This window comes from Scyliorhinus torazame, chromosome 1 (assembly GCF_047496885.1).
Source record: "Scyliorhinus torazame isolate Kashiwa2021f chromosome 1, sScyTor2.1, whole genome shotgun sequence".
Taxonomy (NCBI): Eukaryota; Metazoa; Chordata; class Chondrichthyes; order Carcharhiniformes; family Scyliorhinidae; genus Scyliorhinus; species Scyliorhinus torazame.
The window spans coordinates 366,888,927-366,904,511 of record NC_092707.1 but is presented as its reverse complement, the minus strand read 5'-3'; the positions used below and the strand labels follow the sequence as shown (position 1 = coordinate 366,904,511).

The 15,585-nt window shown below is 45.9% G+C and overlaps 1 protein-coding gene across 1 annotated transcript in view; it reads left to right on the top strand.

Moving 5' to 3' along the window:
* Positions 1 to 15,585, top strand: part of lhcgr (luteinizing hormone/choriogonadotropin receptor) — a 227,068-nt gene that overhangs the window by 190,757 nt on the left and 20,726 nt on the right. The window contains exons 8-9 of the mRNA XM_072511287.1: positions 2,978 to 3,046; positions 13,593 to 13,667. Of these exons, the coding sequence (XP_072367388.1) occupies positions 2,978 to 3,046; positions 13,593 to 13,667 (144 nt within the window). The remainder of the gene's footprint in view (positions 1 to 2,977; positions 3,047 to 13,592; positions 13,668 to 15,585) is intronic.

Below are 15,585 nucleotides of genomic sequence, written 5' to 3'. Positions count from 1 at the left end.
CAGAGGTGTTGCGTTTCAGATGACATGGCATCATCTTGCCCACTCAGGTGAATCTAAAAATTATTTCATGGCACTGTTTAGCCTATCTCTATTGGTAGTGGACCCAATGAGGATAATAGGATGTGGAGGAGTAGTGTCATGGGCAGGCAAATGGCAGACGAAATTTAATGTAGAGAAGTGTGAAGTGATGCATTTTGGTAGGAAAGGTGAGGAAAGGCAATATAAACTAAATGGTATAGTTTTAACTGGAGTGCAGGAACAGAAGGACCTGCAGGTGTGTGCACACAAGACTTTGAAAGTGACAGATCAAGCATACACGATCCTGGGGCACACGGTAGCACAGTGGGTAGCACCGTGCTTCACAGCTTCAGGGTCCCAGGTTCGATTCCTGGCTGGGTCACTGTCTGTGTGGAGTCTGCACGTTCTCCCCGTGTCTGCGTGGGTTTCCTCCGGGTGCCGGATCCAGTTTCTTCCCACAAGTCCCGAAAGATGTGCTGATAGGTAATTTGGACATTCTAAATTCTCCCTCTGTGTACCCAAACAGGTGCCGGAATGTGGCGACTAGGGGCTTTTCACAGTAACTTCATTGCAGTGTTAATGTAAGCCTACTTGTGACAATAAAGATTAATAGAATTATAATTATATTTAGTGGCACAGCATACAAAAGTTATGCTAAACATTTATAAAAACACTGGTCAGACCCGGCTGGAATATTACGGCCAGTTTTAGGCACCACACTTTAGGAAATACATGAAGGCCTTAGAGAGGGTATAGAGGAGATTTACAGCAATGAAAGGCTTCAGTTCTGTGGAGAGATTGGATAGGCTTTTTTCATTCTCCTGAGAGCAGCCAGGATAAGGTAACACAGGTATTCAAAATCTTGTGCCATACCATTCTTCAATTCTTTTCCAAAGAGGGATTTTCAAAATAGTTTGACTTCTTACAATGACTGGTTTTGATAGAGTTAATAAATAAGGAGAAACTGTTTCCCGTGGCAGAGGGGTCAGTAATCGGGGGACAGAGATTATGTAAGGAAATTGGCAAAAGGACCGAGGGAATGAAATAAGGAAAATCATTTGGTGCAACAATCGTTTCGGATGTGGACTGTTCCGCATGAAAGGATGGTGAAAGCAGACCCAATAACAGCTGCCAAAGTCGACTTGGTTAAATACTTAAAGTGGAAAAATTTACAGGGGCATGGGGACTGAATGGGGGGGGGGGGGGGGGGGGGGGGGGGGCGGCGGGTAGTGGGACTAATTGGAAAGCTCTTTCAAAGAAATGGCCTGAGCATGGTGTGCTGAATGACTTATTTCAGTGATATATCATTCTATAGTTCTATTCCCAGAGAAATATTGTTGGAAGTTTTGATTAACTGCCTTTTCTAATGTCTGTCTTGTTCCAAAGAAAACCTGATATTTGACTATGCTTTTGAAGTCCAATATGTCTCAACTAATTTTCTTTGTTTTTGATGCTAAAATAGAACCTGGAAAAAATTGAATTTTTAAATCAGTCATAAAAAAACACCAGAAACGATTCTTCACTATTTTTTCATTGAACTTTGCCATTATGCTTATCCTTCCTGTTCTGCGACCTGGATTTTTCAGCACTATTCCAAATACAAAAAGGGGAGGCTCTTTACACAAGAAAGCAACCTTGTACCGTCAAGACGACCCCGAAGAACTTGGGTATTTGGACGAACAGTACCTTTTCAGAGTTTTCTACCAATCTGGGGCGTCATTCTCCGACCCCCCCGGCGGGTCGGAGAATGGCCGTTGGCCGCCGTGAATCCCACCCCCGCCCCCGCCGAAGTCTCCGCTCCCGGAGATTGGGCGGGGGCGGGAATCCGGCCGCGCCGGTTGGCGGGACCCCCCGCTGGATTCTCCGGCCCGGATGGGCCGAAGTCCCGCCCAGGAATTGCCTGTCCCGCCGACGTAAATCAAACCTGGTATTTACTGGCGGGACCAGGCGGCGTGGGCGGGCTCCGGGGTCCTGGGGGGGGGGGGCGGGGCGATCTGACCCCGGGGGGTGCCCCCACGGTGGCCTGGCCCGCGATCGGGGCCCACCGATCCGCGGGCGGGCCTGTGCCGTGGGGGCACTCTTTCCCTTCCGCCTCCGCTACGGCCTCCACCTTGGTGGAGGCGGAAGAGACTCTCCCCACTGCGCATGCGCGGGAAACTGACAGCGGCCGCTGACGCTCCCGCGCATGCGCTGGGAAACTGACAGCGGCTGCTGACGGTCCCGCGCATGCGCCGCATTTCCGCGCCAGCTGGCGGGGCAACAAACGCCATTTCCGCCAGCTGGCGGGGCGGAAATCCCTCCGGCGTCGGCCTAGCCCCTCAATGTTGGGGCTAGGCCGCCAAAGATGCGGAGACTTCTGCACCTTTGGGCCGGAGCGATGCCCGTCTGATTGGCGCCGGCTTTGGCGCCAGTCGGCGGGCATCCCGCCGTTGGGGGAGAATTTCGCCCCTGGTTTATGCATTTGTCCACTTGCGCTGGCTGAGATTTATTTACAGGACTCTCCAGGACGCCCATGTGAACAATGGTGCTATTCTGCTGATCAATAATGTTGAACCGACTATTACTATTTCAGTCGGCATCCTTGAAACTATCCAGGGCTCCTATTCTGTTTGTCAAAATGGTTATGCATCTCACTTTGAACAAAGTATCTCTATTAGGAAAATCCCTCTTTGGAAAAGAATTGAAGAATGGTATGGCACAAGATTTAAATTGAGCGAAGAGAAGAAAATTTAAAATAGTTTATAATAAAGTGAACCTACTGCTGAGATAGTTGCCTTACAATAATTCCCATGATTTCCATTTTCCATATTTCAAATAATATGAACCTATTGATAAGATAATTATCATGTTTGACCCTCATTATCCTTGTTTGCCTTGTGTAAATCAAAAAAGGACTTTACAGCTTTCATTTAATGTATACTTCATGAAATAATACATTCTAATAACTTTGCCTTTTCAGGAAGCTGTACAAAAATGGATTTGAAGATGTGCAAAGCCATGCATTCAATGCGACGAAGCTGGATAAGTTGTACGTTTTGTTTGTTGGCTCGATACAATGGATAGTTTTACCAAAGTGTTTTTCAATACCCTGTAAAATAACTTAAACCAGAAACAGCGATAGTTGTAAATTGTTTTGCACATTTAGGATTACATTTTGGCGTCTTTGAAGGACAGTACAGAAAAACAGAGTCCTAAACAGGTAGTTTATAAGCCACAAGATAACTCCAAGGTTCTCAATCACAGATAACTAAAGTGCAGTACAAAATCCCATAGATGTTGGTATCGAATTACTCATTTTATAAATGCATTTCACTGTGAAAACAAATCACATTTTGAATTAGAGTATAACAATGCTATTACTTTGAACTTGGGGAAATGATTGATGCCAGGAGAGATTAAAAAGATTTGTGGTCAATTACAGCTTTGATCATTGAAACAGTGCAGATAAATATATCCAATGACCTATGTTCAAACAAGTGTTTGGAGAAGGTTACTATATGTTTCTTGGTTTGGGGGGGAAAGTGCATTGAAACTTTTGAACTTTTCAAATTAGAAGCAGCTTCAGCTAAATTAGTTCTGTGTGGACTAAATGCTGCAAAATCATTCAACATGGGCATGAATTTTCCACTTCCCCCTGGTGCGTTTTGAGGGCAGGGCGAGCATGAAATTGCATAGGTGAGTTCCCTCTGGGATCCCACCCGACTCCGGGTGTGATGTTACAGTGGGGCGGGCAGGATCTCGGATGGAAAGCTCACCCTTTTCCCAATTAAGACCCTTAAGTATCTATTTAATAGTCACTTAAGGGTTTTCTCCCCCCCAGCCTCAACTTTCAGGCTGGCAGACAGTAGATAACTCTGGGTGCGGCACAGAAAAGTTCACATTCTCCATCTTGGATGGGGGGATACATCTCGATTGGAATTTCCATTCTGACTCCTCTCATGGACTGGATATCTCCGGTTATCAGTCGATAACCCAGTCGCCCCACACACACACAACCCCCCCAAGCATGCTCCCACACTCCCCTCCCCGGGACCCATGTCACTTACCTTAACATCTCTGGATGGCGCATGCAAATTTTGAAATTGAAGCATTGCCATGCAGTTGGGCTAATGGTGAATGGGTCTTGGTGAAAGTTAGGGTGCAGGCAACAGAGTTTTCGATGAGCTTAAGTTTATGGAGCATGGAAGGCCAATGCAACTCTAGCTGTCATTATTCTACTAAACTTCTCTCAGCTGACCAGCAGAAATGGCTGCTGAAGGCTTCAAGAGACTACAACAACTTCCCCAGCTGAGGCCAAAATCTTCAGACATTGCGGGAGGTCTCAAGACTGTGCTTAAAATTTCTAACCTTCCCCCAGCCCAGCACAGTACTCTTACATTGCAAAAGGGCTGAACCTACAATTGACAATAGAGCCAGTGCTAGACTAGATTGGCAGGCAGAAGACCTGGCTCGACAGCACAATATTGGAACAAATTACCCCATGGGTTTGCAGTGCAATTTCCTTCAACTGAATTATGGAAATAACATATTTTTGGAATTGAAGTTGAAAGAGAAAGTCTCAATAGAAAAGCAGCGTAATAAACAATATTGATGAACCTGCCTGGAAGAAAAGGCTTCACAACCACTTCTGCGTATAAGTGATCCAGTCATGTCATCCCTCAACTCTAGCCAAGCTACAGTAGGTCTTCGAGCTAAATTATTTCTTGGATCATTATTCTAACCATACATCTGGAAATACTAATCACATATTTGAAAATAACTCCAGCTCTTGAATAATCCCTTCACACTCCCATTTACAAGAAAATATAAATTCAGGATTGGTCTTCAGCTTCTCTAAATAAAATGTGCTGTTGAAAGATAATTTACTTTATTATCAATAAACGTAAAGTATGTACTCTACAAGTACTTGATAAGTGGTCCTTATTCTAGCTATTTTCTGATAAACAACTCAAGGGGATTATGACCTATTTATAAACGGACATCCAAACAAAAACAAGCACAAGGGCAAATTCAAAAGTGCCAAAATATTATTAAGACTGGAATTAAGGAATTAATTTGTGATTCAGACAACTGAACGTGTTGTTTCCTTGGATTTTCCTTTTGCATAAAAATCAATTGTATAGTTACAAAATGCTTATTCATTGTTCATGTATGAGAGGCAATTTAGATGATTCTATTATCAGAGTGACTGTTGAGAAGTTTTTTGAGTTGTTTCAATGGTTTGGGATAAGAACATAAGAACGAGGAGCATCTGGCCCCTCGAGCCTGCTCCGCCATTCAATAAGATCATGGCTGTTTTTTTGTGGACTCAGCTCCACTTACCCGCCCGCTCACCATAATCTTTTATTCCTTTACTGTTCCAAAATCCATCTATCTTTGCCGTAAAAACATTCAACAAGGTAGCCTTGGGTGGCACAGTGGTTAGCATTGCTGCCTCATGGCGCCGAGGTCCCTGGTTCGATCCTGGCTTTGGGTCGATTTCCATGTGGAGTTTGCACATTCTCCCCGTGTTTATGTGGGTTTTGCCCCTACAACCCAAAGATGTGCAGATAGGTGGATTGGCCACGCTAAATTGCCCCTTAATTGTAAAAAAAATGAATTGGGTACTCTAAATTCATTTTTTTTTTAAACAAGGTAGCCTCAACTGCTTCACAGGGCAGGGAATTTCACAGATTCACAACCCTTTAGGTGAAGAAATTCCTGCTCAACTCGGCCCTAAATCTGCTCCCACTTATTTTGAGGCTTTGCCCCTAGTTCTCCGGCGGGATTCTCCAATAATGGGGCTATGACCCCACGCCTGCAAAGCAATGCGTGCAAATCACTCTGGACTTACCTGGAGAAAGTCCAGGGTGATTCTCTGATTTGCAGGGGGCTAGCAGAGCCCCGGAGTAGTCCTCGCAGCTCCGGCTGCCAATACGGGGCCCTGCACTTCTCGTCGGCCGCCCCGCGCGACATGGCCGACCCATACTGCGGACCGGCACTGAAAACATAGGCTCCCCCCAGATCGCCCCGCCAGCTGGCGGAAAAGGCCTTTGGTGCCCCGCCAGCTGGCGCGGAAATGACATCTCTGGGCGGCGCATGCGCGGGAGCATTAGCGGCCGCTGACGGCATTCCTGCGCATGCGCAGTGGAGGGAGTCTCTTCCGCCTCCAGAGACCGTGGTGAAGGCGGAAGGGAAAGAGTGCCCCCATGGCACAGGCCCGCCCGCGGATCAGTGGGCCCTGATCGCGGGCCAGGCCACTTAAGTCCTTTCGGCCCCGGCTGGCGTGGCGCCCCCCCGAAGCCCGCCCGCACCGCCAGTCCCGTCGGTAAGGTAGGTGGTTTGATTCACGTCGGCGGGACTGGCATGACAGCAGCGGGACTTCGGCCCATCGCGGGCCGGAGAATCGCCGGGGGGTGGGGTGGGGCGCCGACCGGTGCAATGCGATTCCCGCCCCCGTTGAATTTTCGGTGCCGGAGAATTCGGCGGCCGGCGGGGCGGGATTCACACCGCCCCCTGGCGATTCTCCGACCCCAGTATTAGCAAATATAAAATCAATTTACTGCGCCTCCATCGCATCTGTTCTGATGATGCCACTTTCCAAAACGGCGCTGCTGACATGTCTTCGTTCTTACATAATCGTGGTTTCCCACCCACTGTGGTCAACAGGGCTGTCAGCCGTCTTCGACCCATCTCCCTCACCCCCTCTCCTCCCCCCAGAACCAGGATAGGGTCCCCTTGTCCTCACTTTTCACCCTACCAACCTCCGCATTCAAAGAATCATCCTCCGCCAGTTCCGCCAACTCCAGCATGATTCCACCACCAACCACATCTTCCCCTCACTCACCCTGTCAGCATTTTGTAGGGCCTGTTACCTCCGGGATACGCTGGTCCACTTCTCCATCACCCCCAACATCTCACCCTCTTCCCACAGCACCTTCCCGTGCAATCGCAGAAGGTGTAACACCTGCCCCTTTACCTCCTCCCAGCTCACCATCTCAGGCCCTAAGCACTCTTTTCAAATGAGGCAGCGCTTCACGTTTCCTTCAATCTGGTCAATTGCATTTGCTGCTCCCAATGTGGTCTACGGTACATTGGAGAGACTAAACGCAGACTGGGTGACCGCTTTGCAGACCACCTTCAGTCCGTCCGTAAGCAGGACCCAGACCTTCCTGTCACTTGCCGTTTCGACTCACCGTCCTGTTCTCATATCCGTCCTTGGCCTGCTGCAATGTTCCAGTGAAGCCCAACGCAAACTGGAGGAACAGCACATGGGGCAAAATTCTCCGGAAACGGCGCGATGTCCGCCGACTGGCGCCCAAAACGGCGCAAATCAGACAGGCATCGCGCCGCCCCAAAGGTGCGGAATGCTCCGCAGCTTTGGGGGCCGAGCCCCAACCTTAAGGGGCTAGGTCGGCGCCGGACGAATTTCCGCCCCGCCAGCTGGTGGAAAAGGCCTTTGGTGCCCCGCCAGCTGGCGCGGAAATGACATCTCCAGGTGGCGCATGCGCGGGAGCGTCAGCGGCCGCTGACGGCATTCCCGCGCATGCGCAGTGGAGGGAGTCTCTTCTGCCTCCGCCATGGTGGAGACCGTGGCGGAGGCGGAAGGGAAAGAGTGCCCCCACGGCACAGCTGCGGATCGGTGGGCCCCGATCGCGGGCCAGGCCACCGTGGGGGCACCCCCCGGGGCCAGATCGCCCTGTGCCTCCCCCCAGGACCCCGGAGCCCGCCCGCGCCGCCCTGTCCCGCCGGTAAGGTAGGTGGTTTAATTTACGCCGGCGGGACAGGCATTTTAGCGGCGGGACTTCGGCCCATCCGGGCCGGAGAATCGAGCAGGGGGGTCATGCCAACCGCGCGGCGCGATTCCCGCCCCCGCCGAATATCCGGCGCCGGAGACTTCGGCAACCGGCGGGGGCTGGATTCATGCCAGTCCCCGGCGGGGGGTCGGAGAATCTCGCCCCTCATCTCCCGATTAAGCCTTCTGGACTTAACATTGAGTTCAACACCTTCACACTGTGAACTCTCTTCTCCACCTCCACCCCATTTTTATTTCTATCAATTTATTTTCATTTCTTTCATTGATCTGATTTTCCCTCACCACTTTTCCCTCCCCCCCACTCCACTTGGGCCATCGGTTCCTAGTTGCTCTTTGACACACTGCTACCTTTATTCTGCCAGTCACACATTCTAATCTCTTTATGTGCCACTATCAGCACCCCCACTTACATTCCTTTTGTCTTCTGTCCTGTCAATCTCCACCTATTGCTGGCCCTCTATCCAGCCCCACCGTTCCACGTTTCCCCCACAACAGTTTAAATCTGACCGCATTTCCAATTCTCTCCAGCTTTGACAAAGAGTCATCCAGACTCGAAACGTGAGCTCCCTTCTCTCTTCACAGATTCCATGAGACCTGCTGAGATTGTACAGTATTAGCAAAACTGCTTCCCTTCTTGACACAGCTTCATTCAGCTCAGAACTGAACTGCTTTCTCAAATGTTAGTCGCCCAAGCTTTTACGATGCTTTAATTGCACCCCTGGCTCCCAATTTTTCAAACCAAGATTCTTTTAAAACATGATTGCAGCAGTCACCCACACACTAACCAAGCTTTTAACCCTTACTGCACTAATTCCTACATTCATCACACTGGAATGAAGGAGTTGGCTCATAAGGAAAGTTATGCAGATTGAGCCGAGACTCATTGGAGTTTAGAAGAGTGAAAGGAGATCTTTTTGAAACAAATGACATTTGGAGGGGACTTGACAGGTTAGATGCTGAGGGATGTTTTCTTTCAGGTCAGTTCGTTTTTCCTCTGGAAGGTAACTCAACAATTTAGCCCAATTTTTAAGAACATCCTCGTTTTCCAATTCAATTTGAGGTATGTCAAATGCCAAGTCATCTGGATTTGGTTAGTCACTTTGAGTTAGAATCATTAAAACCTCCTCCTTTTTCTCTCCTTCCCTTTCAAAGTACTTTTTAAGCATATTCACATGACACACTCGGTGAGTTTTCCTTCTATCCAGTGTTTTTACCACATAATTCACCTCACTTAATTTCCTTTCAATCTGATAAGGTCCACAAAACCTCGCTTTTAAAGGTTCACCTACCACTGGTATCAAGACTAAAACTTTATCTCCAATGGCAAAACTGCGAACTTTGGATTTCTTGTCTGCTACCCGTTTCATCACATGTTGTGCACCTTTTAAATGCTGTCTAGCCAATTCACCTGCTCTATTTAATCGTTTCCTAAAATTTGACATGTAATCCAATAATGTAATTTCCAATTTATGACTCACCAATTTTTCCTTAATCAATTTAAGTGGTCCTCTTACCTCATGACCAAAAATTAGTTCAAAAGGACTAAATTTGGTTGACTCATTAGGAGCATCCCTAATTGCAAACAGTACGAATGGAATTCCTTTATCCCAATCCTCTGGATAATCGTGACAATAAGCCCTCAACATTGTCTTTAATGTCTGATGCCACCTTTCTAACGCTCCCTGTGATTCTGGATGGTACGCAGTTGATTTAAATTGTTTTATTCCTAAGCTATCCATTACTTCTTTGAATAACCTGGAGGTAAAATTTGATCATTGATCCGATTGTATTTCTGTGGGTTGTCCATATCTCGTAAAGAATTTAAGTAATTCCTCCACAATCATTTTAGCTGTAATATTACGTACTGGAATGGCCTCTGGAAACCTAATAGACACATCCATTATCGTCAAAAGATATTGATTCCCACTTTTTGTTTTAGGAAGCGGTCCTACGCAGTCAATTAGGACCCTTGTAAAAGGTTCCTCAAATGCTGGAATGGGTATTAAGGGCACTGGTTTTATCACTGCTTGAGGTTTCCCTATCACTTGACATGTGTTACATGATTGACAAAATGTAATTACATCTTTATGTAGTCCAGGCCAATAAAAATGTTTTTGTATCTTAGCTTGAGTTTTCCTTATTCCCAAATGATCTCCCACTGGTACCTCATGTGCAACTCGCAACACCTCCTTTCTATACCCTACCGGCAATACTACTTGATGAACCTCTGCCCACTTTTCATCTGCCTGCATATGTAAAGGTCTCCATTTTCTCATCAAGACATTACTTGTACGGTAATAACACTCTGGTATACACTCAGATTCCTTTCTGATACATCCGTTTTCTGTTGTAACTCCGCCAATTTTCCTGAACTAAAAATATCCGCCTCATCCTCCATCTGTTCTTGGTCTTTTTCAACCATCTGATCAAAAATTGTTTCTGATAATTCCACTTCAACTTCATCTTCACTTTTTGATTTATCCCCTTGTCTTAACCTGTGACTTTGCGACCTTGTTACTACACAATCTGGAAAAATCCCAGGATATTCGTCCTTCAACACTTCAGTTGTCTGATTTTCCACCGGCTTATCCACCACAGTAGGCATCACTCCCACCTGCGATCCAGCTATATCATTACCCAAGATAAACTGTATTCCTGGACAAGATAATTTCTCTATTACTCCTACTATCACTTCACCACTCTTCACTGGACTTTCCAACCTTACCTTATATAATGGAACACTACTCCTCTCACCCTGAATTCCACATATTACCACCTTTTCTGGCAATATTCTTCCCAAACTACATAACTCACCTCTTACCATTAAATATTGACTAGCTCCCATATCTCATAAAATTGTGACTTCTTTACCTGCGCCTCCTGATACACATGAGTAAACTTTACCCACACAGGTAAATTCTTTAAAGAGATCTGGCACCTTCTTATCAATCGCTTCTTGATCAGGCTGTACAATCTTTTACACCTCCTTCGCTTCACTTGGGCTTTCCTTTACCACTTTAACAAAGCCCACTGTCTTATCCTAGTTTATTACAGTGAAAACATTTGAAACTTTTCATTTCTTTTCTACTCTCCTGGATTTCTTTTTTAATCTGAGGTACACTCTCCTTATTATCTCCCATCAGATCACCTTTGCCTCTACCACTTGAGTATTTCTCATGTCCACAGTTTCTATCCCTCACAGGCTGAAACTGATGTCGGAAACCAAGCTTTGATTTATGAACTAATACATAATCATCTGCCATTTCTGCTGCTAATCTTGCAGTTTTAACCCTCTGCTCTTCCAAATGAGTTCTCACTACATCAGGAGTTGAATTTTTAAACTCCTCCAAAAGTATAATTTCTCTGAGAGCTTCATACATTTGATCTATTTTTAAAGCCCTTACCCATCTATCAAAATTACTCTGTTTGAGCCTTTCAAACGCCATGTACGTTTGATCAAATTCTTTCCTTAAATTTCTAAACCTTTGTCTGTACGCTTCAGGCACTAGTTCAGATGCACCCAAGATGGATTTTTTCACCTCCTCATACGTCCCAGATACCTCCTCCGGTAGTGATGCAAACACTTCACTAGCCCTACCTATCAGCTTTGTTTGAATCAATAATACCCACATGTCCTGTGGCCATTTCATTTGTTTAGCCACCTTCTCAAATGAAATGAAAAAGGCTTCTACCTCCTCCTCCTCAAACTGTGGCAATGCTTGGACATATTTAATAGATCCCCACCACGCCTTTGACTTTGACGCTCTTTCTCACTATCCTCATCACTATCCTCCAACTGTACGTTTCCCTTTACGTCTGCCAATTTTAACTGACTGTTATGTTTCATAGCCATTTTCTGAAGTTCAAACTCTCTCTTTTTCCCTTTCCTCTCTATCTCTTTCTTTTTGTTCTGCCAGGACTATTCTTTCTTTGTTTCTTTCTTCTCTCTCCTTTTCTTTTTCCCCGATCTGTATCTTACTTTCTCTTTCTTTTTCTCTCATTGCATATTCAAGCTGCTTTAATTCTTTTTCATGTTCAAGTTGCTTAATCTGCAACTGGATCTTTGCCATTTCTCATGAGTCAGACTGTATCTCAGGCAATTCTAAATGCTTAGCCACCGCCATAATTACCTCAACTTTTAGCATTTTGTCAGTTATAGTTCACTGCAATGTTTATGCCAAATCTAACAGTCTGCTTTTAGTCTCTGTCCGTAAGGTACTGCGTGTGACCGTCTCCACCCCCAAAAACTTCAGAACCTCTGAAAGAGCCATTGTCCACAACACACTCCCTACTTAAACTAAAATACCACACCTGAAAAGCAACCACAATATGCCCACCCCTCACTGTCTTTAAGTTCACTAACCCAATCCAATAGAAAGGCTTTTATCTCCCTCGAGCCCCCAATATGTTATGGGCCAGGGTTTCGAGAACCCCAAAGTGTATCATGGAGTTCACCTGACCCACAACTTTTAATAGACTCGATGGGCCGAATGGCCTAATTCTGCTGCTATAAACAATGTTTATTCTATGAACTCAAGTTAACCTTTTAAAACATACAGTGAACATCTTAGCAACCATTAATTCAAATACAACCCACAAAGAATACGACACTAAGTAATGATTTAAGCTTTCCTTTTAACATCCATACGACTTAAGACACCTTTTACCAGAAGCACATCAGGTTAAAGTCGTTACTGTTATTATTTTTAAATCACCAGGATCGATTTACAGTCTTTAGATCACAGAGAGAGACTCTAATACATCTTCTGGCTGTGACTGCAGCTCTAACACTGAAAACAAAACTAAAACACACCCTGCAGCCTGCTCAAAAATGAAAGTAAAAAGCTGACAGACATCCCAGCTCCACCCACTCTCTGACATCACTGCAGTAGTAAACACCCATTTCTTAAAGGTACTCTCACTACAGATATTTATACACACCCATTTATAAACACCCATTTCGTAAAGGTACTCTCACATGACATGTGCCCTCCTACATATTTCAACAACTCCCACTTCTGATGGTGAGGCTGCCGTAGGCTCAGTGCTAGTTGGTCTCCTATTGGCCTTGCAGACTTAGGTGCCAATTCATCTGTACTCCATTGGACTGGACTTCCAGAGATGGTCACTTAATTGACCGCCTGTTCTAAGATCTCCTTCGTCGCCAATATTTCCGAGTTCCCAGCCAGTATTTCATCCCAACGTTGGGATAAGGGCCCAGGAATGAAAGTTCTGTCCAGTGCCACTCAAGTGAGAACCAAAAATGCTAGAAACATACAATGTGTCAGGCAGCATCCGTGATGAGAGGTTGCCTGACCCTAAAGTGTCAACATACTGGGCTCACCCCATGGACGTTCCTTGACCTGTTGAATGCTTCCTGTATTTTAAGTTTGTATTTCATATTTCCAGCATTTGTGTTATTTTATTACTTCATATTTAGTCAAATTCACCAAAAAAAGCATGTTTAAGATTAATTTACTTTCTAATACATATGACATATGCGCGTATTGAAAGATTCTTGTGGGTGGCACGGTAGCACAGTGGTTATCACTGTTGCTTCATAGTGCCAGGGTCCCAGGTTCAATTCCTGGCTTGGGTCACTGTCTGTGTGGAATCTCTGTGGAGTAAATTATTATTGAAGTTCTAAGGATTATATATCTTCACTGACTTGTGGAACTTTTTGCTCGTGCAAAATTTTAAAAATGCCTTAAAATATAAATAACTTCATGTTTTTAAGAATATCATTTATTTCTCTTGATGAAATGAACATTTTTTGCAGAGAACTTAATGAGAATAAAAATTTAAGAACAATACACAATGATGCCTTCAGGGGAGCTATTGGACCAGATGTATTGTAAGTAGCAGCAACCTATCTACTTTGCATTTCATGTAGTTTATGTGCAATATTAATTTTAAACTATGTATTTACATTATGTGTAGTAATTTAATTTAAAATTCCTTTCGTAAAATAGACACATCAAAACTACAAATTAAGCCTTTTGACTTAATGCTGTGCATATTTACTTCATCTTTATTTTATTTCTCCATATTTCTTTTCCATCTTTTAGAATTCTTTAATTATGAAAACCATCACGGACTGAATCTATTGGCGGGATTCTCCCAGCCCTGGGCCAAGCCGGAGAATGCCCGCAACCGGGCCACATCGCCCAGATGCCGGCACGTGATTCTCGCAGAGCGGAGCCGGTCGGACCGGGACGCCGATTCTCGGCCCGGGATGGGCCGAGCGGCCGCTCTAAAAAGGTAGAGTCCCGCCGGCACCATCCACACCTGGTCGCAGCCGGCGGGAACTCTGCGCGCAGGGTCGAGGGACAGCCTGTTTTGGGGGGGTGGGGGTGGCCTCCGATGGGGCTTGGCCGATCGGCGGGCCGGCCTCTCGCTCCCCGGGTTTATTTCCTTCCGCGTCTTCCCCTGAACTCCCGCGCCATGTTGCGTCGGGGCCGGTGGGTTGAGGGAGGTCACCGCGCATGCGCGGGTTGGCGCCGGCGCCACTGCGCATGCGCGGATCCCGCACAGTTCGCGCCGGGACGGGAGGCTGGAGCGGCATGAACCGCTCCAGCGCCGTGCTGGCCCCCTGTAGAGGCCAGTATCGGTACTCCCAGCGGCCCGTTCACGCCGTTGTGAAATGCGACAGCGTTTCCGACGGCGTGGACACTCTGCCGCCGAATGGGAGAATCCCGCCTATTATATCTGAATTGATAATATTCAATATAAGTAACTTTAAAGGGATCATTACCCGATTGGGAAGATACATAATGGACTGAATTTAACCTAATTGACATTGATCAGACAACTGGTCGGAGACCTGGTGGGAAACACATTTCACTTCTGAGGGGAGGCCCAATCATAAGACCATAAGATATAGCAGCAGAATTAGGCCGTTCAGCCCATCGAGTCTGCTCCATCATTCAATCATGGTTGATATTTTTCTCATCCCCATTCTCCTGCCTTCTCCCCATGACCCCTAATCCCCTTATTAATCAAGAACCTATCTATCTCTGTCTTAAAAACACTCCTTAACTCCACCCACACAGATTCTTTAACTCCACCCACACAGATTCTTTCATCCACCCACACAGATTCTATGCCTTCTGATCCTATATTGCTTCTTGCTATCAATTATAATTTAATTTTTCACTAACAAGGCAACCCCGCCCCCTCTGCCCATCTGGCTGTCCTTTCGATAGGACACATATGCTTGATATTTAGATCCCAGCCCAGATCCCCTTGCAGCCGCAACTCTGTGGTACCCACAACATCCTACCCGGCAATTTCAATTTGTGCAACAAACTCATTTACCTTGTTTCATATACTGCGCGCATTTGCATACAACACCCTCAGTCTTGCGTTCACCGACTCCCTTTTCAGAGTTGTCCCCTTTTTTGCTGTGCCTGAAGTTAGATTCCTGCCACCTACTATAATCTTTGCTCCATTACTTGTTCTGGAAACTTTACTAACCTCTTCTGAGCCTTCGGCCCGTTTAACTAGTTTAAAGTCCTCATCATTAACTGGACTTCCACCTTCTCCTTTAACTTTGATTTTCTAATTTTCAGTACAATTGAACCCCCCCCCCCCCCCATTATTTAGTTTAAAGCCCTATCTACAGACCTAGTTATGCAATTCGTCCCAGCATAATTCAGGTGACGACCGTCCCATCGGAACAGCTCCCTCCTTCCCCAGTACTGGTGCCAATGTCCCATGAATTCAAACCCATTTCTCCCACATCAATCTTTGAGCCACGCATTTACCTCTTT